General features: G+C 38.6%; 1 protein-coding gene across 4 annotated transcripts in view; it reads left to right on the top strand.

Moving 5' to 3' along the window:
- Window positions 1-21,972, top strand: part of TJP2 (tight junction protein 2) — a 64,991-nt gene extending 43,019 nt beyond the window's left edge. For all 4 annotated transcript variants that reach the window (XM_064641010.1, XM_064641009.1, XM_064641008.1 and 1 more), the window contains 21 exons: window positions 279-403; window positions 2,527-2,629; window positions 3,089-3,668; window positions 5,772-5,875; window positions 6,037-6,190; window positions 7,190-7,298; window positions 7,406-7,545; window positions 8,051-8,117; window positions 9,275-9,425; window positions 10,787-10,895; window positions 11,569-11,779; window positions 13,250-13,437; window positions 14,488-14,583; window positions 14,692-14,771; window positions 15,254-15,464; window positions 15,868-15,968; window positions 16,339-16,551; window positions 16,876-16,986; window positions 18,708-19,046; window positions 19,274-19,359; window positions 21,048-21,972. In XM_064641010.1, coding sequence (XP_064497080.1) covers window positions 279-403; window positions 2,527-2,629; window positions 3,089-3,668; window positions 5,772-5,875; window positions 6,037-6,190; window positions 7,190-7,298; window positions 7,406-7,545; window positions 8,051-8,117; window positions 9,275-9,425; window positions 10,787-10,895; window positions 11,569-11,779; window positions 13,250-13,437; window positions 14,488-14,583; window positions 14,692-14,771; window positions 15,254-15,464; window positions 15,868-15,968; window positions 16,339-16,551; window positions 16,876-16,986; window positions 18,708-19,046; window positions 19,274-19,359; window positions 21,048-21,219 — 3,450 coding nt within the window. In that variant the 3' untranslated portion in view covers window positions 21,220-21,972. The remainder of the gene's footprint in view (window positions 1-278; window positions 404-2,526; window positions 2,630-3,088; window positions 3,669-5,771; window positions 5,876-6,036; window positions 6,191-7,189; window positions 7,299-7,405; window positions 7,546-8,050; window positions 8,118-9,274; window positions 9,426-10,786; window positions 10,896-11,568; window positions 11,780-13,249; window positions 13,438-14,487; window positions 14,584-14,691; window positions 14,772-15,253; window positions 15,465-15,867; window positions 15,969-16,338; window positions 16,552-16,875; window positions 16,987-18,707; window positions 19,047-19,273; window positions 19,360-21,047) is intronic.
- Window positions 21,973-23,071: the final 1,099 nt, after the last annotated feature.

The following is a 23,071-nucleotide window of genomic DNA, read 5'->3' as shown; positions in this document are numbered from 1 at the left end:
AATGCAGGCAAAGTTAAATGAGTCCTTTGCTTAATTGTCAACCATCATAAGGTTGTAGATTGAGGAACTTACTGTGTTGTTAAATGGATTTGTAAACCCATTCTTTTTTAAATCTAGAGGTGCTGTGTATTTCTGCAACTCTCTGCATGCAACTATTATATTTTGAATAATATCTAGTTACAGTGCCATCACAGGAACATTGATGTTACTCGTCTTTCTCCTTGTCAAAATTCCTGTCACTGGATTTGAGTTTTGTTGTATTTCATTTTGTTGTGAAGGATTCAAAACGAGGATTTGGAATTGCAGTTTCTGGCGGCAGAGATAACCCTCATTTTGAAAATGGTGAAACATCAATAGTCATTTCAGATGTTCTCCCAGGTGGTCCAGCAGATGGATTACTTCAGTAAGCACTTTCTCTTTCTCTATCTGATATTTTGAGGGGCATGGCTGCAGAATACATAAAACCTTCAGACTGGCTTCATTGAAATCTTGGTAATTTAATCCACTGTTCGCTATTTGGTAAGAAATTAAATTTTAGTGGTGTTGAAAAGTTTTTAACAGTTAAGTATGTTTCTTTTACAATTGCATTTCTTTTGAAGAAATGGTAGAAATACTTAGTATCTTAAAACATCCTTCTTGTTCTTCCTCAGATTTAGTGATCTATCATTAGTTTCCAAGAATGCCTTAAGCCAGCCCAAAGAAGGTTTGCTAAATATTTATTTTTTATTTGAAAGAAAAATAGGTGGAAATAAAGTGTTTCTGTAGTCCTCCTGATAACTTCATCCTTGGTGAGGCAGCATTTATCATGGACAAGTGATTTTAAATCTGTAGGCTGAGAGTTTTTTACCCACCTGATCAGTTTGTTATCCTTTGACCTGAAATACCTGATGAGGACTAGACAACTTGGAATAATGCCAAAGTTGTGCAGTAATTAAAAAATGTAGATTTTGTCCATTTCACCGAACATTAATTTTTGGTTAGGAAATGAAATGTCTGATGTGGGAATTGTTACTGAGTACTGAATAAAAGGATTACTGTGAAGCAATAAACCATTCTTAACATAAATGTATAAAACCTACATTTTACAGCAGTGATCCCTGCACAACACCACTGTCATACATCCTGTTCCATAATCGCCTGTGATTTGGGAATAAAATCATGTCCACAAATTATGTAAGATCATAGGTAAATTGATGATGGCAAGCAATAACAAACAATGTGGGCACATTCAGACAAGGCACATTCCAAAGGAAACTGAATGCAAAGCCGTTCCTCCAATAAATCAAGAAATTTAACCTTCAGAGTGTTTGGGAATTACAATCCTGAGATCTTTTTTAGGGTAAAATGGGTGTGAATAGATGGACTTCTTGATATAATGTTACAACATTAAGTTCAATACTGTCTTTGCATGTATGGATTGTGAAGAGAGCTATTTTAATTCTCACATAAAGCCCGGATGAAACTAGAGCTGGAATATAGCATGCTGTCTGGCATACTCACTCAGTAAAAGGAATTAGAGGGATGTGAAAAGGGGCACAAAAATCATTTAGGAGTTAGAGTGCCTTACAAATAGAGGCTTAGATTTATAATCTTCTTATTGAAAAAGAAGATTGTGATGTGATTTGATTATAATGAAGAGAAAATAGTTGGTATCAAAGATTTCTTTTATCTATCAGAAAGCTGCAGAGTAATCAGTAATTGGTTGAGCTAATACTCTGACTATAAGGTTAGTAACTGAGTAGTCACCAGAATAAACTAATATGAGGAGTGGTAAATTGGGATTTTTTTAATATCTTGCATTTTTTTGTACTGAACTGCCTTTATGAAATTTATGAGTTTTATTTAATCAGTGTTATGGGACTATTTCATGGGGGTGACTGAGTTAAGTCTTACTGGCCTGTTTGACATGCAGGAGGTCTGAATAGTCAAGTTAGCAATCTCAGTTGGCCTGTGTTTTAGGATAGGGAGGACTTCCTGTTTATTATAGTGTTGTTGGTTTCTTTTCCCCCAGTCATCTTTCTAAAGAGTAGATGGGACCTGAACACCGGTCTTCCAGAAACTGTACTATAGTCATACTTGTCAATATTAGACAAAATAATGGTATGGCTGCAGCACTTTGAAACTCTTGTAAAATGTTGGTGTGAAAGAAGTCTAGCACGAGGTGTGGAAAAAGTAGGAGCTCTGAAAAAAACTGAAATAAAAAAAGTTTTAAGTCATCACAAATGTTTTTTAAAAACAATATGGTGAGGTACTTAAGCTCAACATAGTATATGTACAAAGATACACAGTGTTGCTCGAAGTCTAATTTTTAAACATACCAAAAGCTGCTTCTACTATTCAGATATTGTAATTTTTGTGTAACAAACACAGGTTTTAAGCAGAACTCCCTGTTAAACTGAATAAAATCCATAGGTTCCCTCTGAAAACAAAACAAAACAAAAACCCAACAATTTTTGTGGTGTTTTCACAACAACTCCTCTTAAATCCTCTTTTTCTTTTCTTTTTTATCCCTCCCCCTGTTTCCAGAGAAAATGACCGAGTGGTTATTGTTAATGGGACTCCAATGGAAAATGTTCTACATTCTTTTGCAGTTCAACAGCTTAGAAAAAGTGGAAAAGTGGCCACCATTGTAAGTAAATTACAGATGTATTCACTCTACTGTAGTATGTATGTGTGTAACCAGTTAAAATTTGGGGTTTCTTCTATGAAGTGTACCATAAAGTCATAAAGCAAAGCAATCCTTTCCCCAATAGAATGTACAGAGTAAAAAAAACAAAGACATAGTTTCTACAGGTGAAACAGATGGAAGTTAACCAATGTCACAAAGTTATCTTGATGAGAAACTGGGAATACAATGTATGTCTTCTGTGTTTATTTTACTGAGTAATAAGTGGTAGTTGGATAAAACAAAAGTTACGTGAGGGATATGATATTCTGCGTACACAGATCTTGTCCAGTAGAACATCATTCTTTTTTTTCCTTATTTTTCCCCCAACCTGTTTGAAACATGAAGAATATTCATCCGTTGAATTTCACATTTTGGCCGTTGAAGGGATTTTGTTTATTTGTTTTGTATTGTACTGAACAGGTAGTGAAAAGACCAAGGAAAGTGCAGGCTGCGGCACTGAAGAGAAGCCCCTCCCTTGACTATGAGGACAGAGCTTTGGATGTAATGGATGACCATGCAGAATTTGATGGCAAAAGTGCTCGAAGTGGCTATAGTGAGAGAAGCTGGCACAGTGGTAATGGAGGGCGCAGCCAAAGCTGGGGAAACAGCCTGGATCAGGGCTATAGAGATGAGCAAGACAGAGGGCGTAACCGAAGCAGAGACCGTGACAGGGAATGCAGCTACAGCCGTGATCGAAGTCATGGTAGGAGCATTGACAGGAGCTTGGATCGAGACTATAGAAGAGATCGAAGCAGGGGAAGGAGCATCGACAGGGATGGTGTCTATGAACGGGAGTACCGAGGAGACTACAGCCCACCTAATTATAGTCATGAATCTCAACCTGATCCTCGATATGGGAGGGAAGTGAGGAGTCGAAGTCGGGATAGACTTCATTCGCGAAGTCCTTCGCCTGAAGTACATCACCAACAGGAGTACCTAGGACCACAGGATCCAAATGCACCCATCAGTGTTCTCTTAACAAAAGGCAGACATAATGAAGGTAGGTATAGTAGGGGAGGAGAGGAACTGACTTTCCAATACAGCTTGACTTTTAATACAGCACAGTTTTTGATGGGGGAAGGAGAAGAGCTTTCTGCTTTTACAGGTTAAATGTTGCCTTTTCTAACTGGTGGCTTAGATTGTTCTTTCATTCTTCCTAGTTGATTTGGGGTGTTTTTTCCCCCAGCTCCTCAGACTTCACCTTTGAACAAAGAGCCTGTTCACCCACGTAATTTCAGTCTTTTCAAGCCGCTGTGTCCTTGGTTTTCCATTTTCTCTGCCCTTTTCTTCTGGTGGAAAACATGAATCTGATCATGAGTCAGATTACACTTGGCACATCTTCAAAAGGATTAGCTACAAAGGGTGAAGATGAGACTCTGCCTTTAATAATAAGGATTGTTTGGTTCTGGTTGTTAAAAAATACTGAAACAGCAACAGCTGAAACAGCCTCTCTTTGCTGAGTACTGGAGTGTGTAAATGAAAGCCAAAAGCCTGACCTTTTGTGCACTGTGAAATAAAGGTTTGTGCTGTAAAGCGTATCTGAGATTAGGTTGTGCATTCTCTTCTGCTTGGGGTTTTTTCAAGGGGGGGTGGTGGTTTGTTTCTGGGGGTTTTTGGTGTGGTTGCTGGGTTTTTTTCTAATTTGCCCTGTTATGATTTGTAAGAATTTTCTGCTAATGTAAACTTTGTATGCTTGAGTTAACATCTTTTTTTCATTGACTTTGGCAAGGATCCTTTTCCCTCCTTCCCCTTTTTTCCCTGCGTATAAAGTTTCCACTTGTAAAGATAATGCAGATACATACACAAATAAGGAGAAATTAAGGGTGCCTTTGTTAACTTTTATGTTTAGCTAGTTACACCGTAATAATTTCTGCCATTCATATGGATACTATGCAGACTTGCTCAAATGTAATGATCTTTTAAAGCAGAACAACATCCTGTTGCTCTAGGGTGTATGTGTTTTAAGAGTTTTTGCCTATGTTTTTAAGTAGCAAATATAGTGATCCAGGTGACTTGGATCAAAGGGAAAGAAGGGTAGGGGAGGAAAAAAAATTCCTTTGCCTGAAACAACCAAGACATTTTTTGGAGTACAGATAGGACAGGGTCAGCATGCAGCAACTGGTGAAAATAACCCACAGAATCACAGAATATGCTGAGTTGGAAGGGATCCACAAGGATCATCGAATCCAACCCTTAGACCTGCTCAGGACCATCCCCAAGAGTCACACCAAGTGCCTGAGAGTATCATTCAAACACTTGAACTCTGTAAGGCCTGGTGCTATGACCACTTCCCTGGGGAGCCTGTTCCAGTGCCCAACCGTCCTCTGGGTGAAGAACTTTTCTAATATCCAGCCTAAACCTCCCCAGACACAACCTTAGGCCATTTCCTTGGATCCTGTCACTGGTCACTACAGAGATCAGTGCCTGCCCCTTCTCTTCCCCTCATGAGGAAGTTGTGATTGCAATGAGGTCTCTCCCCAGTCTCCTCTTCTCCAGGCTGAACACACCAAGTGACCTCAGCTGCTCCTCATACGGCTTCCTCTCAAGGCCCTTCACCATCTTCATTGCCCTCCTTTGGACGCTCTCTAAGAGCTTAATATCTTTCCTATACTGTGGTGCCCAAAACTGCACACAGCATTCAAGGTGAGGCCGCCCCAGTGCAGAACAGAGTGGGACAATCCCCTCCCTCAACTGGCTGGGGATGTCCTGATGACCCCCAGGACATGGTTGGCCCCCCTGGCTGCCAGGGCACTGCACGGGAAACTCTCTCTATGCCAGGCAAAATATGAATCAGAGAGAATGTAGTCCAGTATGTTAATAAGCATCTCCAGAACAAAGGCATTCTTTTGCTGTTGAAGATGCAGACTAATCATCCATGCGTAATTGGTTTTGGACTGTTGTATGTTCATATTCTGGTGACAGCATAGATAGAGGAGAATTAGCCCAGGGTTAAGTGGGTTTACTGGGTGTGCATGTTTTTCTTTTTTTTTTCCTTTTTTTTTCATGTTGTAATGGTGTTTGCTGCATGTACACTGTGTAGTTTTTTTAAAAATACATCCTCACTCATCTTCTAAGATACAGTGGATTATTTTCTTGATTCCAGAATATGGACTCCGTCTTGGAAGTCAGATCTTCATTAAAGAAATGACCCGTACTGGCCTAGCAACCAAAGATGGCAACCTTCATGAAGGGGATATCATTCTCAAGGTCTGTTCTGGTTTTACTGCTGGCAGTTTGGTGGGCACTGGTTTTAGTGGTTATTCTGAATGAAGCCACGGTATGGTGAAGTTCACTATTAAACTTAAGCAAGTTTAATAAATGAACTTGTTTGTTTACTTTCAGTGTTATTGTTGCCTTTTTATGTCCAGATCAATGGTACAGTGACAGAGAACATGTCTTTAGCTGATGCCCGAAAACTGATTGAGAAATCACGGGGGAAACTCCAGCTGGTTGTTCTCAGGGATCGAAAGCAGACGCTGCTCAACATTCCTTCACTGAACGACAGTGACTCAGAAATGGATGGTGAGGTTTAGTGTGGATAAAAAGTTCTGGACTCTGTGCAGGGACAAAATGGGGCTTATAGTTTTTTGCTGTGGTAGAGTGGTACTAGGTTCTTTAAAAATAAAGAAACACAAACCTAAGTTAATATTCAATTAAGCATCAAGCCCACTTCCTTTAGGTGAAAATAATTTTGTAGTAATCATACGATTACATTTTGTGAAGGGGCAAACATAGAAGCAGCAATATTGTTCTGTCAAAATCAGTCCTCGTGGAACAAGCAAGTCAATTGCTTTAATAAAATTTTAAATCAAGTGCATTGGACTGGTTTCTTCTTCTGAGGTCATTAGCATTCATGGCAGCATTCAAATGGAGGGAAAAATATCAGAACAAGAGGAAATTAAGTCTCCCTGGACATCTGGTTTTCATTCCAAGTACCTATTCTATACAAATGATCTCTTAGAGTGTATGAGCTATACCTCTCAATATAATCTTGCTTTGGGAAGGGCTCAGAATGTTTGGGGGAGCAGTTATATTATTCACTACAAAATACTTGCTTCTGTAATGTCAGAATATGGGGTGGAACTTTCTGTAGGTTTTATCTAGGTGGAGATACGGTTCAAGTCTGAGGGTCACTCTGTTTCATTTGTCACTGAAAGGCAATTATATGAAGACTATAAATGTGAAGGTGGTCTTCTGTTTGGGAACCTCCACAAGATCTCAAATAAAAGGCTGCTAACACTAGCTAACAAGTCTGTAGTATGCTCAAAGTAGTTGTGTGATGTGTGTTTCCTAAAGGTTGTGTGAAATCTTCCTGAAATATTTTTGGGGGGATGGAGGGGTGGAAGCACTAAAAGGTAAACAGCACTTTTTGAACCCTAGTCAAATCCAACTTGAAAACAGGAGTAGGCTGAAAGGTTCAGTATATCTTATATTTGAAAACTGTGTGAATAAACATGATGATCAGACAAGCGAATAAGTTAAACAAATCCTACATTTCTTGATTTGCCACTCTCTTTATAGATATTTCTGAAATAGAGTCAAACAGATCATTCTCCCCTCAAGATGACAGATTACATCATTCTGATCTGGATTCACATTCTTCCAATGAAAAGCTGAAAGAGAAACCAAAGTAAGAAATGGTCTTTTCTAGTTCATTTTTCTAATGCTTGTCAAAGAAGTTCTTAAAATACATGTCATTCTCTCATTACACTTTTTTTTTCTTTTTCTTTCTTTAAGTGCAAAAGATGATCCATCCAATAGGATGTCCAGGATGGGAGCAATGCCTACACCATTCAAATCAACTGGTGACATTGCTACTCCTACTCTTACAGTTGTGGACACAAACAAAGAGCTGAACTACCAAGATGACTCAGCAGGTCAGAGCCTGAAGGTTTTGGTTGCTTCTTTTTTGTCCCTGGTCACGGAATGTCTCGTCCCTCAATCATGTTGACATATCTGGTATGCTCTTCATGTCATACCCATCCTGACACACAGAGAAGAGGTCTGTCTTTGCTTTGTGGTGCAGAGAGAAGAAACACCTGAGATTATTTGAAGACAGTTGCTTATTAGAATTACCACCTCCAAAAAAGCAAGTACTCTCCTAGAGCATCTGCTGTTGGCTTTTTGCCCTAAGCAGTCAAATGAAATCAATCTAGCTTGCCTGAAAGAGCTGTGTATCCTTCCCTTGAACATTTTGTTCTTTTTAAGAATTAAAAAAAGAAGGGAAATAAATTAATTCTAGTCAGACATGCTTGATGTTTAAATCTGTGTTGGTCTTTGGCATGGAGGGGTTTGATTGCTATCTGATAGCTAAAAATTGCTGCCATATATAACATTTTCAATATCTCAGTAACTTCTTTTGTCTTTTTTTCTTGTGTTTAGTGTCTCAACCAAAAGCAGTTACACGGATGATTCTTAAACCCAGCCCAGAAGATGAAGCAATATATGGGTAAGATGGGACTTGCTGAGTTCTTTTGCACTCTTCTAGTGACCTGTACCTGATTCTTGGTTGCATAGGTTTGCGGGTTTTTTTCTCCATTTGGAGTGATTATAGCTCAATGCCAAAAAGGGATGACATGGATTCTAATGATGAAATTTGGAGTTCAGCTTAGTTTCAGAAATATCTGAAGGTATAGACTTGTTTTCTACCTGGAAAGTATAGAACACCTTGTCCTTCTGGGCTTGCATGGGAACGTGCACAATAGTTTTATTTTATTGTAGAGTTTATTAATAGGAAATCAACCTACATGTTTTCTTTTGAGAGTTTCCAAAAACAGAAATTGAAGAGAGAGGAGTGTTGAGATTGTAAGGAGAAGCCTAAAGATAAGGTTTTGAAGGTATTTTATAGCTTGGAGTATTTTCTTAAATGGATTCTCTTCTCGGATCTTTTCTGGGTTGGACTCTGCATATGTTGTCATTGATGTGCAAATTAATCAAGTGATTATTTTGGTGAAGGGGAATTTATAATACAGGCTTAGGGTATTACTGAGAATGGCTGACAGATAAGTAGTGTCCTCTGTGTTGGAAGGTCACTCAGTCATACAGCTTTTCTGACAGCAAAAAAGCTGAACCTAGTCCAGTAGTGTCTCCTACTGCAATGTGAAAGGGCTGATTGTAAACATACCAATATGTTATACTTGGAAATATTTCTTATTACAAGAAAACTTGAAGACTTCTAACAAACATGTTATACTACAAAGCAAATAGGTATAAATTTAATTCATATTACAGTTCTCTAGAGTATAAAGGGAAAAACAATGAATATGATTACTTATAACTCCGACTGTAAAACCCAGCTGCTTATATGAGAGAGGATACAATAGGTAGGGAACTATTTGGGGACTGTTTTCCTGCTCTGTCAAGTCTGTGTATGCCACTTAGTCACTCTTCCTAGTTTAGTTTCCACTATGAAAAACGCAAATTCTCTGCTTCCTTCCATTACTGAAGAGTTAGCTGGGTAAGTATAGCCTACATAGAAAAAGAAAGGGCATACGAATATTATCAATATGATTTTGTTGAAGGAGTTGCAATGTTTTTGTCTCGACAACCTGTTACTGTTATATGCCTAATACCTGGCCTTCCTTTTTCTGCTTGTAAATCTTGTAGTCCTAATACGAAAATGGTGAGATTCAAGAAAGGGGATAGCGTGGGTCTACGACTGGCAGGTGGAAATGATGTCGGCATATTTATTGCTGGAATTCAAGAAGGGACCTCAGCTGACCAGGAGGGACTACAGGAAGGAGATCAGATTCTTAAGGTATGAGTATGTGTCCTTGAAATGCAAAGAACTTCTTTATACTTTGTTTTACTTCTTAATGGAAATACAGAAGAAATTATGATCTTAGGAAATCAAATTATTGCTTTGAAGGATGTGTGTGTGGTAGAGGCATCTTACAGAAATGAGTTTCTGAAGGAGAGTTGTATACCAAGCTTTAGTTTGTTTGCAGTTTTGTGGAAGGAGTACTTTGAAGAAATATTAATCAAAAATGCTGCAAGATGGGACAATAAATTTTTTGTATAATGCTTCTTCCTAGTCTTGGAGAGGAAAAAGTTGAGGGCGTCATAATTTTCTTCTTTCACCTTTCTCCAGTTTCCTTGTGTTGTGGTGATTCATTTTTCCAGTTTCTTACTTATATCATCTGTGCTACTTTTTCCCTTCATTCTCATTTTTTTCCTGAAAATTCAAATAGAAGGCTAATGTAATTTTCTCTCTGCCTCTTTTCACTTGCTCCTTTGGAGCCTGTTTAAGTCGAAGAAGCAATCTAGCAGTGCACATCCAGGACCATGTTTTTTAAACAGATTGCTGTTAATAGCTGGAATAAAATATTCACAAGAGACATTCATATTGACTTTATGTGCTGGTTTAAAGGTAAACCAGCAGGGGAAATGAACTCAACTCAAAAGAGAGATTATAAGTCAGAAAAACAATTTAATAAAATAATACAATAAGTACGATTATACTGACAAACAATTGGTTTTAACCCACTAAACCCAAATGTGTAACCCAGCACCCTGGGGCATGAACAGAGTGGTGTTCTTTGGGTCCCCTGAGTCCAAAGGAAAAGGAGAGGGGAAAACCTATTGGTGAGGGTGGTGATTGCAGTCCGGTCAAGAGTGATGGTTGCAATCTGGTTGAAAAGTGGTGGTTGCAGTCTGGTTGAGAGTGGTGGTCTGCAGTCTTCCTCTGGATCCCACGAGTGGTTCCAAAAGTTCCAAGACTCCAAGATTATATATTCTCCAGTTCAGGCAGGAATGCCCAGTACTTCCCTCAGGGCGGGGAGTCCCACAAAAGAGTGTGAGAACAGTGAAGCACCTTCTTATCTCGCAGGCCTCTTAACACCCAGTTTATAGCCTGAGGAGTCAGGCTGCTCTGGGCAGAAGGTGTAAATAGTCTGTTGATACCAGTTTCTGGGAAATGGCATGGAAGGCTATAGAATACACAGTTTTGGGTTACACCCATACAGTGATGAACTGGTCCCAGCTGTTCTAACTAGGACACTTTAAAAAAAAATATAATAAGGGAGGAGAATATTTAAGATTTTTTTAGATTAAGCAAAAATTTCTCTTATTGTTGATTTTTCAGCTGTTGAATTTTTTTTAAAATTTTTCTCTATATAGGTAAACACTCAAGACTTCAGAGGTATTGTTCGGGAAGAAGCTGTTTTGTATCTTTTAGAAATTCCCAAAGGTGAAACTGTGACAATTTTGGCTCAAAGCAAATATGAAGGTAGGTGCTTTGAACGTAATGTATGTGTATCCATGAAGCTTTTAAGCTCTGCTTTGTCAGTGAAACCACAAATAATCTGTCTTGTGCTTATTCTTGATAGCGTTTTAGTTACTCTTCACTAGTTTAGAAGACAGCTGTATTCCATCCATCTGAGGATGCCTGTGTGTCATGTTTTTCAGAGTACTTCTCCATCTCTTTCATTATTAGCAAATAGTATCTCTTAATCCTGAAGAGTGGTAAGGTACTGTTTGTTTCTTCTGCTTTTCTGTCCAGCAGCTGACAGAAGATATGACAGATTCCTTTTCTGCTGTGCCTTGGCAGTTATAAGGGATTTGGTCAGCAGCAAATGGACAGTTTTATTGATGTTAAGACACAAGTAAAGCCTCTTGTTTTCCTGTTGGAGACACAGCCTGCTGTGCTCTAGTACCATAGCTGCCCTTTGCATTGGGAATGTGCAAGTAACCTGCTTTCCCCAGAGCTGTAAGGGCTGTATGCATGCAAGTATGGAACACTCTTGATAAAGTGTGTGTAGGGCAATAAATGTGAATGAATGTCTGGTTTTTTACATCTTTTTAAGTGGACATTTAGAATTGCAAAACTGTGTTCTCCAGAATCACAGCCTAATCTTTCTTTCAAATGTAAAAAAAAGCATAAACTAAACATCCTGTTTTAGTCTACAGAGACATCATGGCCTGTGGTAGAGGAGATTCATTCTTCATCAGGAGTCACTTTGAGTGTGAAAAGGAGTCACCACAGAGCTTAGCATTTACCAGAGGGGAGATCTTTAGAGTAGTTGATACACTGTATGATGGCAAATTGGGAAACTGGCTAGCTGTGAGAATTGGAAATGAACTGGAAAAGGGCCTCATTCCAAATAAGAGCAGGTAAGGTAGCACCCTGTCTTCCTCCCCATTGCTATAAGCAAGATTTTTTTCCTCCTAAGTTATTTTTGCTTCTTATGTCATACCTTTCTCCCTTCTTATTCCCCCTTAAAAGAATGAATGAATAGTTTTGTCTTTACTTTTACAAGAATTGTGCCTGTAAAAACTGTAGATTTTAGAACTGTGGCATTGTGTAAGGAGACAATGAGAAAGGGTGTTATTACCTACATATTAGAATCATGTATTTGCAGCACAGACCTAGGGCTTCTGCTCAGCAATCAACCAAGCATTGACCACTAGCTGCTTCAGTATGTTTTCCAGAAAATGGGTAGTGGGTCCTATTTTTGCTTTTTTTTTTTGCTTTCACCCCTCCCATTTCTTCTTTGTGTGCCCACCACACACCAAATCAAAACAAACCAAACCAACAAACAAAGCCCCAGCAACCAAAACTGTCTACATCTTAGGAAGCTCATGACTATGTGCAAGAATACTCTGATGATTAATCTTCTAGAAAAACTTCAGTGCTTGAGTTTCTCATGTATATCCTTATGGAAAGCATTTCAAGAATTTATTCTGGGGCTAATATTTTTTGGTAGCTGTAGTCTGCATTTTTGTGTGAAATATGGAGTGAACCACAGCAATATTTTTGCTTAAATGTGCTTTCCTAGTTAAAATTCATGGGAAGTAACAATAATTTAGCTCAGCTGGTTAGAGCATCGTGCTAATAATGATGAAGCCCCGGGTTTGATCCCTGTACAGGCCATTTACTTAAGAGTTGGACTTGATGATCCTTGTGAGTCCCTTCCAGCTGAGAATATTCTGCGATTTCTGTGATTTTGAAGTGCTGAAATGTGCACAATGAGTAGAAGTATTAAAATTAATCAGCAAAAAGAAAAAAATCAGCGTATTTTTAGACTGTAGCATTTAAGTTCTTTAGTGTGGTTGTGTTTTTACAATGGAGGAAAAAGCTCACAATTGCACTGTACATGCAAGTTCATGAAATACGGTTCTTATGTGACTCCCACGTCTCTTTCCTGGTTACTATATTCTCTCCTTTCTGTTAATTGATCTGACCAAACCAGCCTTTGTTTCTATGCTGTAGCAACTTAATTTATTAAGGCCCAATGCAATAGAGAATAGTGACAGTAATTTCTTAGGCCTTAGTTCTTAGTTGCACTCTCTCACCACTTCTTTATAGTTGCATTCTTTTATTTATGCTTGTATGAGTTACTAGTTTAAGACCCCAGGACTCATTCCTGCCCAGCAATTTGTAGCTGTGGTGAGTCAGAACTTTTTCTGACAATGTGTCTGCTTCAAGGCAAAGGCAACTGGACTTGTCTATTTTTTCCTGCCCTCATTTCTGTATGGCAAATTACCTGCTGCAAATTCTAAAAACCCATTGTTCTTCAGTGAAAGCACCTTTACCCTCTTTGAGTAGTTCTGTACAATTGAACTGTCTGCTTTCTCTGTCAGAGCTGAACAGATGGCCAGCGTTCAAAATGCCCAAAAAGATGGCTCAAGTGATAGGGCAGATTTCTGGAGAACACGTGGCCAGCGATCTGGAGCAAAGAAGAATCTGAGGAAGAGTCGTGAAGATCTGACAGCCATTGTATCTGTGAGCACAAAATTCCCAGCTTATGAGCGAGTTCAGTTGCGCGAAGGTGAGACTGCTGTCAGCAAACTGCCCATTTATTGCTGGCTAGCTTAACATCCAAATGTTTGGTCAGCTAAGAAAGTGGTTTCTAACAACTTCTGACAATGTTAAATTTAACCAACAGAAAGGGATGACATTTTTCTCAGAATGCACATTTCTGGATGCTATAAACTACTCTCAGAAAAAGCTTTTTACACCTTTAAACTACTGCTGTTTCCTTTCCCTCCAAATTACACATGCCAGTTTCAAGGTTTAAAATGAAAAAAGGATGAAACAAGCGGGGCATTTTGTTGTTTCCTCAGCTAGCTCTTCCTTGGCTAGCTCTGAAAGTACAATCCATGTTCCTGAGATCAACCCCTGTCTTCATAAATACCATTTTGACATTAAATTTATAGCAAATAGAATCCAGTTATTTTCAATAGATTGTCCAAATATAATCATAGTTGATGTGGTCTCTCTCCATGACTCTAAACTAGCTGTATTACTAGTGATGCTGAGCTGGTCAAGACGGTTTTCTCGGTGTTTGCATATGACAGTACTCTGGAGCACAGCAAACAGTAAAGATTATTTTAAGGAAGCTCCCAGATATCAAGATGAAGACTGAGAAACAGGATGGCATTCCTCCGTCAACTCTGAGGATTGTGTTTGCGCTTGCTTTGACATGAGCATAACATAGTTTTGCATTTCTTTGCTTCTTCCACCTGCCTTGCAGTTTGTTTAGCATTTGTATCTTTATTCACACAAAACCCACTGTGTAAAGATTCATGCAGTTTGATGGATGAAAAGATTAATGTATGTTTTCAGATGCGGAATCTTCTAAATGCAACATCATTTGAGGGAATGAGGAAGCTGCTGATTTAAAAATCTCTTTGGCTTTCTCAGCTGAAAAAAGTAGCTTTCTGCATTATCCTGTTGCACAAACTTCTGAGAAATAAACTTTTAATTTTTTTTTTAATATCTTCAACTTATAACTATGCATGGTAACTGAGGATCTTATATGTTATACATAAAATCAGTCTTCTCAGACTTTTCTTTTTTCCAAATATTTTTCTTTCAGCTGGTTTTAAGAGACCTGTGGTGATATTTGGCCCTATTGCAGATGTTGCTATGGAGAAATTGTCAAATGATTTGCCTCACCTATACCAGACAGCAAGTAAGTGGTCCTCCTAGTTTCTTTTTCATCGTTAAGTTAGAGAATTGATAACTTAATAATCACAGCTGCTTGGCCACTCAGAGATAAGCTAAAATGTTGTCTTTGCAGAGACAGAACCCAGAGATGCAGGTTCAGAGAAATCAACTGGGGTGGTGCGCTTGAACACTGTGAGGCAAATCATTGAGCAGGTAGAGTATTTCTCTGAAAAGTGCTTATGCTCAACGGCATGTTGTTTGATTTGTCGCTCCTAAAACTTGCTGAGTACTCAAATCTTCACTGCATCTATTTCTGTAGTAAGCAGAGTTGACTTAATGATAAAGCTGTTTTGAAATTGTTCAACAGCAATTTTTGTAATTTTTATAGCTTTGAACCTGATATTAGAAGTTAAATTCTCCTTCCTTAGTCCATTCTAAATTTGGACAGAGCGACATCTGTCTTTTACTACATGCTTTCTGAATTTGCCATGGAGGCTTTACTGTCAGGCAGTGCTCCAATTGCTCTTACTGTCATCAGAAATGTAACATTCTAAATGTGATATAACTGTGTGAAAACATCCAACAAGTTGTAGTCTTATTTGGAAAAAAATACCCTGGCTTTCCTAGGATTCCATGCTCGAGTTACCTCCTTGTTCCCCACAAGCACCACATTCACTGGCCTTTCTTGTTAACAGGATAAACATGCTCTGTTGGACGTCACTCCTAAAGCAGTGGACCTGCTAAATTATACCCAGTGGTTTCCAATTGTGGTCTTCTTTAACCCAGACAGTAAACAAGGTGTGAAGACCATGAGACAAAGACTATGTTCTACATCAAACAAGAGCTCAAGAAAACTTTATGAGCAAGCAAACAAACTCAAGAAAACTTGTTCCCACCTCTTTACAGGTAAGGAAGAATGTTTGTCTATCGTGCTTACCGAGAGAGAGTAGTGGATGTGACTGTGTGAGTCTCAAGACATCTACTTATTACTCTGCGTAGTAACTTATGTGGGCTGGAACTAAAAGGGTGGGAAGGTATGGTCATGAGCAATCCCTTCCTTGACCTTTTTCAAAGTTTCAAAATTCTAATGCAAAAGAAGTTATTTGTTGGCGTACCGTCATTAAAAGAAAAGTGATTTAATCAGTTTGGGAATACACAAAAAATAAAAATACCATGCTTCTGTCAATGATCTAAAAGAAATAGCTGTTTAACATTCTCACATAACTAAACCAAAAAGTGTTAAACAGCAAAGGATGGATAATGAATTGCGTTTGCTGTGTATATATACTTTTTCCTTCAATTTTTACAGCAACCATCAATTTAAATTCAGCCAATGACAGTTGGTATGGTAGTTTGAAGGATACTATTCAGCAACAGCAAGGAGAAGCAGTATGGGTATCGGAAGGAAAGGTAAGCAGTCAGTCCATATTCTGTGAAGCTATACAGGTATCTCAAAGTATCTCTTGCCAGTAAAAATTGTTCAAAATTTTGTTTGTCAGTGATGGATAGGCTATACAACTAGTCAGTTGATGTCTGTCTTGGTAACAAAAAATAATACTGTTTGTTGTACTTTGGAGCTTTCATCACTAGTACTGTGGGTAGAGAATGATGAGGAGGGATCAACTTCTGCAGGACTTTTCATTGTGATTCTGCATTAGTTTCTTTCAGTTCTGCAAAGTCTTTCCTAAGGAGCTGTTTTGCATGATGTTGGGACTTAACTGGACTCTAATTCTTATTTATTTAGTCTTTGTTCCTTAATTCTCTACTGACTTTTCTCCAGCTGGATGGCATGGAAGATGATGCTGATGATCGTATGTCTTACCTTACTGCTATGGGTGCTGACTATTTGAGTTGTGACAGTCGGCTGATCAGTGACCTAGAGGATACAGATGGAGAAGGAGGTGCATACACTGACAATGAACTTGATGAGCCCTTGGAGGAACCAAGGATTTCATCTGTTAGCCGGTCCTCTGAGCCTGTGCATCACGAGGAGGTGAGATGATTGGATTTTTAAAAAAAGCAGAGGTTTGGTTGTTTTTTTTTTTTAACTGCAGCTTTATCTTGCTTTTGATAGCATCTCAGAGCTACATTGTGTAGAGCAAAATTATTAGTTCTGCATTGCTGCCTAAGTTTATAGATTTCTTGATGATGTGTCATCACCTTGAACTTTGCAATTACATCTGCAGCAATCGTAGTCAGGTTGCTGACAGTTATTTGACTCCTGGTAACTTTTCCCAAAATAGTAAACTAGAGAGAGAGGAAAAATGATTGAATTACTGGCTACTGCAATGATTTTATCTTTTATTTTCTTTCACAGAGTTTAAAAAAATTTACTCCTGAACCAAGGGCTCAGTTGAGAAAAGCTGGTAGCAGGGAGATCCTTAGAGAACCAAGTCCACCTCCAGCATTCAAGCCTGAACCACCTAAGGTAAATTTGTAGAAACAAATCTGAATGTAAACATCCTCTTTCTGGAGGACTCTCCAGGGTGGCACATTGGAAAGAGCAATAGGAATGATCAGAGACCAGAAAACATTGTAAATGTGGAGAGAAGGAATGACTGAAGGTGTTGCAGGATCAAGCAGAGAGAAGAACTTAATGGTTCCTTTCAAATATATATGTTCATATGGAATAAGAAAGTAGACTTCTTTTTCTGTCTGTTAACAAACTTAAAGGCACTTCTTTAGCTCAGCAAAAACAAAAATGGGCTAATCACCAGAAAAAGCATATCTGATGGCTATTACTGTGAAACACAAAATCAGCATCTACCACCTCTGACTATCACTAGAAATTGATGTTAACTGTTTATTCAAACATTGCTCAGGAGTCATGTGGGGTGAAGGTGGCTAAAAATAACAGTATCTGGACACCATTTTATTTTAGCAATTCCCAATTTCCCTGACCCCAAAGTTCTTTCTTTATGAGGATTAGTGTCCTCATATACTGCAATGTATATGTGTAAGGACACGTGTAAGGAAAACAAAAGTGGAATAAAAACCAGAAGTGGGTCCTATGCACTTCTAAACTCCTGATACTGATGCTCCACTTTAGGTAGTACTGAAAAAATTATTTGAGGCATCAGTTTTCTCTGTGCTGTACCATAATACACATTGTAGCTCTGGTAATCCTTAACAAATAGGACAAACAAGTCTCAATGCCCTAGTTATCTATGGGCTGATGTGTAGTCTATGAGCATATGGCCAAAAAGTTGCAGCAGTTCAGATACCTTTCAAGTGTTTGTTTTCTGTTTTGCCTCAGGAATGAGGATGGATTTAAGGAACACAGACACCAACTTTAAAGAATAAGTGTGTAAGTTTACTGTAGTGCAAAACAGTAAAGAATTAGAAAAGAAACTGTGGCTTATGAAAGGATACACTTAGCAAGGCATCTAATCATTACTACAAAGAAAGTCTTACAGTGATTAAGAGAGAGATACATCACCAGTTACCCTATATACATTACCATAATCCAGACCGCATTTCAGCTGGGGAGCCCCAGTCACAGCAAACCTCTTCCTGGTAACTGGGAAATCCTATGCAGTGCGTCCACACATAGGGTAAAGCTGTGAGAGGGTGCAGCTCGTATAGTGTTAAACAAACCAGCTTATATCATTTGATTGGTGTGGAAAAACAATTTGGCTTTATTCTCTCCTTAGTTTCCCCTGAAGCCTGGCCAGGGGAGTCAGTTTGGACTGACTCAGTCAAATGCCCCATGGCCTTGTCTAGTCTCTAAATACAGAACACTATGGCTACGTTTATATCTCAGATATGAACCAGCTGCAACCATGTGAGGCCTACTGCTTTTGTGGCCTTGGAACACATACAGACCTTCCTAATTACTAATAATATGCTGTGCTAACAAGCATAAATGTGTGCTCTTAAAGCATTACTAAGGGTTATATAGTATCTTGGTTATTAAGCAGATATATGGCTAAATACAATACTAGGTTAAATATAATATTAGGTTGAAAGATTCATCTATGGGTCAACTCCAGCTCAGGGATACCCCCAGCATTACAGTGCTACATCATACAAAGATTGACACTGTTAAATACATATGCAAAGTGATTAATTTCAAGTTGAAGTGCTCTTTTGAAATGAAAATTACAAAGTTGCAGATGTAAAATTTGTTGCTGTATTTTATACTTGCAGGGAAAGTTACAAAACGAAGATCTGTATGACTTCCCCAAGAACTATGACTCTAAATCAAGTAATGTTGCTGTCAGCAGTGAGACTTCAACTGTTTCAGCTAAAGCAGCACCCCCACCTGTTTCTGTGAAACCTGCCTTTGGGCGTCCTACTCTGAGAAACTCTCAGCCAGCAGTTCCACCTGCAGAGGAGGAGGAGGAGGAGGCAAAGTTGGAAGAGGAAGGAGGCGAACAAGAAAACACTCCAAAATCGGTATTGAGGAAAGTAAAAATATTTGAGGAGATGGATCATAAGGCAAGGATGCAAAGAATGCAAGAGCTTCAAGAGGCCCAGAATGCCAGGGTATGAGGAAATGTATTTCCCCCTGCTGTGCTTTCAAGCCTGTAGGGCAGCTTGAGTCCTGAAAAAAGATTATGTATGTATTTGTAGGAATATCAGTAAAATGTTATCCATTTGTGCTTTAATTGTTTCAGATGTAGCTGTGGCCTGCTAGGTCCTTGGTCCTAGTATAGGATCTCTAATGGATAGACTTAAAAAGAACAGTTATTTTTTTCTACTTTCTTCTAAAGCTTGAAATAGCCCAGAAGCATCCAGATATTTATGCTGTCCCAGTCAAAACACAGAAGTCAGAACAGAACTGGCCACAGCTGATGAGGTAAGGTGTATCCAGTTTTAAGCATTCTGTCCTGATTGTTTACTTCACTAGTGGGAGGAAAACCATCTTGCCAGTTTTTGTTCATATAAATCCTCCTGCCTTGGTATAGTGTTTTGTTGTTGTGCCTCAAAAATTACTGTAAAGATGGGGCAAAATTTCAGTGAGCTCTTCTTGGGTTTGGGGATTTTTTTTTTTTCATTCACTGATAGTATTTGAGTCATCTAGGAAGAAAGCACTATACTTTTTCACTCAACTATTTGCAGAGCCAATTTTTTGCCCCAATCAGTATTATCCAGAAGCTTTTGTGCATTCAGGTCCTCTGATGTCCATTCTTCCTGTGCTAGATACTGGATGACTGTTAGTCCATCCTAACAGATAATTGTTTAAATTTATTATTACTTATTTATTATTACTTAAATGCTTATTCAGTTACAGGTGTCTAGTGTGGCTAGGGAGACTAAGGATAAAACCTGCCTCAGGTCACCCATCAAGTCTCATGAAAGTGGTAGTCTTATTAAAATTCAGTGAGTTCTGGATGGGTTGATCATTGTACCACCTTACCCTACACACTGCACATTTCTGTGACTTTAGCAGACACCTGTGCAAGAGCTTACACACTGCACAATGGATTTTGTTTTCTGCTTTTCAGAACTTTTCAGTTTTTCTTGCTTCTTAGTAACAGCCAATAAAAATGGGGCATTTTTTCTTTCTAGTGAGTCAAATGCTTTGATGTCACAGTATGTAATCTAAAATACAAAAATGGAAAACTGTTATTTTCAGTATTTCTTGGCAGGTTCAGAGAAGCATACTTTTTTATATAGCCTTGGAAGCTTTTAAGAAGTAATAAAAATTAATCTTTAACCACATTTGCAAAGTGTTTGCTTACATGTAGAAATCAGTGCTGTTGACTTTTTACAGGAGTGTCAGTGATTAGCCTAGAAGGGGCTATTTAAACCCTTGGGGGGGCAATATGTAAGGAGGATATAATCTTGTTCTTTGCAGACTGTGGATTGCAAAAATCATGGCTTTTGAAACTAAGGAAATACCCTTCCTTGACAGATTTTATTTTTATATGTCTACTTAATGTCACATCAAATGAGTAGCACAACAGTATATGAAAAGCAAATATGTGGGTTACTTCTGCTCACTTTGAAGGCTAAGAGCCCTAGTGGGAGCCTTGAGAAGGGCTCCCAATTTGAGAAATGTCACATAAGAAGTCTTCAGACTTTGAGACAGGAGACTGAGGGTGCAAAAGAAGAAGCAGGCATAGAAAGAATACTGTGCAAAACAAATTAAGGGAAATGTCAGAAGGGGCAGTAGCAATGGCTTTTCGAAAACTCTTGGCTCAGGGAATAAAGTGCTGTAAAGCTATTGATGTCTGTGTGTGTGCAGGGATGTTCAATAACTTTAAATTTGGCATTCTTCCAGGTGGGTTGAGTAGATCAAATCTGAGCATTGTCCTCCAGCTTGATGGAAATAAGATGCCTCTCCAGATAGCCTTACCATGGCTATGCAATTGTTTATGGACTAGGAGGGGGTTTATTTACTCCATGTGACTCTCTAAGTTGTTTGCTACATGTGCTTTTCTAAGTTACCATAAAGCAAAAACTGAGTATAACTATTTTTCAGCTTTTCATAATGGAAGTAAACATTATATTTCTCTCTCTCTCCCTGTCTTGCTGTGTTAGCTCCAGACCTCCAGAACCCCAGAAGCCTCCTATTAGACCTCACCTGGAGAACCGCTGCAGTTACGGCAGCGATGCAGAGGAGGAGGAGGAGGAGTATCGTCGGCAGCTGGCAGACCACTCTAAGAAGGGGTATTATGGACAGCCATCCAGATACAGAGACACAGAATTGTAGGCTTGCTAGTATGTCCATGTCTAACACTCTTTTGAGATTTCTTCCTTCGCAGCCAAAGTGGAGCAATAGTTAGTCTTGAAAAGCTGTATTTTTATTGGGGGTGGTGTTAGAGTGTACACTACTCAACTGAGACATATCTATACACTGGAACTGGAAGAGTTCGTTTTTTTGGGGATATTATTTTGTCAGCGGCTATGAAAAGAAATCACTATTGCCTGAATGCTGTTGCCTGTTTTATAAGGACCAAATCCTTAAAGTTTGTGTTAATTCTTGGTATTTTCATATTTTAACATAAACCCCCTTTTTTCCTTTTTATTAATGCTGCCTTTTTGGACTGTTCTGCTCTGTTATGAGAGTATAATCCCAGAGATACACTTCTTAATGCAATAGAACTAAATGCAAAAGTGTATTTGAAGAACAGTAAGTGCCTTTTAACAAGAAGCATCTAAAGCTGTTTGTTTTGACATCTGATACTTGGTGCAAAGCCATAACACACTAAAAGGGGATTGACTGTTTTACCTGTCTTTTATTTTTTATCAGTTTCATGGTAACAGTTTTCCTTGCATGTTATTTTTCTAAGTTCATAGCTGCATATGCAATATTTCATAAATACTGACTGTACATAATAAAGGTGCAATTGACTGGGTGGTTGGAAAAGACAGATGTGCTTAAACAGAAAAAATGATGTAGAAATTCAGTCACATATTAAAATTTACACAGACTGCAAATAATAAAGGATATATTCTAGACAAAGCTTGTGTATCTTATTTTCTTTTGAACAGTATTAGTCTTCTAGAATTGCCGAGTTTCATAACTAAATTGAATAAACTGTTTCAGTTCATGGTCTCATCTTCTGCTGTTCAAGTAACTGGGAAACGTCACTGCTGATGTGCTGTTGTAAACATCATTTTAAAATCTGTTGTGATGAAAAACTATGGAATTCCTGCATGAAGTTTACCTTTTAAAGTATTAACTTCTGCCTCATCATTTCTGCTGTTTATCCTTAGTTGTGCTATATAGAATAAAAATTCCTGGAAGGGTCATAGAGAATTATTTTTTTTATCATACAATATGAAAGATGGTTTTCTAATGGTTTTCTAAAAATAAAGTCCCTTCCAACCCTAAACTGTTCTATGATTCTATATTAGAAAAAATTTCTTCACTCAGAGGGTGGTTAGGCACTGGAACAGGCTCCCCAGGAAAGTGGTCACAGCACCAAGCCTGCCAGAGTTCAAGAAGCATTTGGACAATGCTCTTGGGTAACTCTTGGGGCTGTCCTGTGCAGGGACAGGAGCTGGACTTCAGTGATCCTTATGGGTCCCTTCCAACTCAAGATAGTCCATGATTCTATGATACTCTCTTAAAACAGAAAAGGTAATATTTTCTTATTGAAGCAACAGAATAGACACATAGCAGATGAGGAAACTTATGCTGCTCAAATTAGAATCATAGAATCATTTAGGTTGGAAAATAGCCTTAAGATCAAGTCCAACTGTAACCCAAACAGTGCTAAGTGCACCACTAAACCATGTCCCTACTGCATCTACATATTTTTTAAATATGTATGTATGGAGATGGTGACTCAAGTGCTTTCTTAGGCAGCCTGTTCCAATGCCTTACAGCCCTTTCTATAAAGAGGTTTTTTCTAATATCCAATATAAACCTCCTCTGGTGCAACTTGAGGCCATTTCCTCTTGTCTTGCTGCTTGTTACCAAGGAGAAGAGACCAACACCCACCTCACTACAACCTCCTTGTTGTAGAGAGTGATAAGGTATCCCCTTGAGCCTCTGTTTCTCCACACTAAGCAACTCCAGCTCTGTCACTTCTCATAGGACTTGTGCTTTCTTCACC

The sequence above is a fragment of the Pseudopipra pipra genome, chromosome Z, assembly GCF_036250125.1.
Source record: "Pseudopipra pipra isolate bDixPip1 chromosome Z, bDixPip1.hap1, whole genome shotgun sequence".
NCBI classification, from domain to species: Eukaryota; Metazoa; Chordata; class Aves; order Passeriformes; family Pipridae; genus Pseudopipra; species Pseudopipra pipra.
Note: the sequence above shows the minus strand (reverse complement) of the source record. Positions and strands in the feature narration are given on the sequence as shown.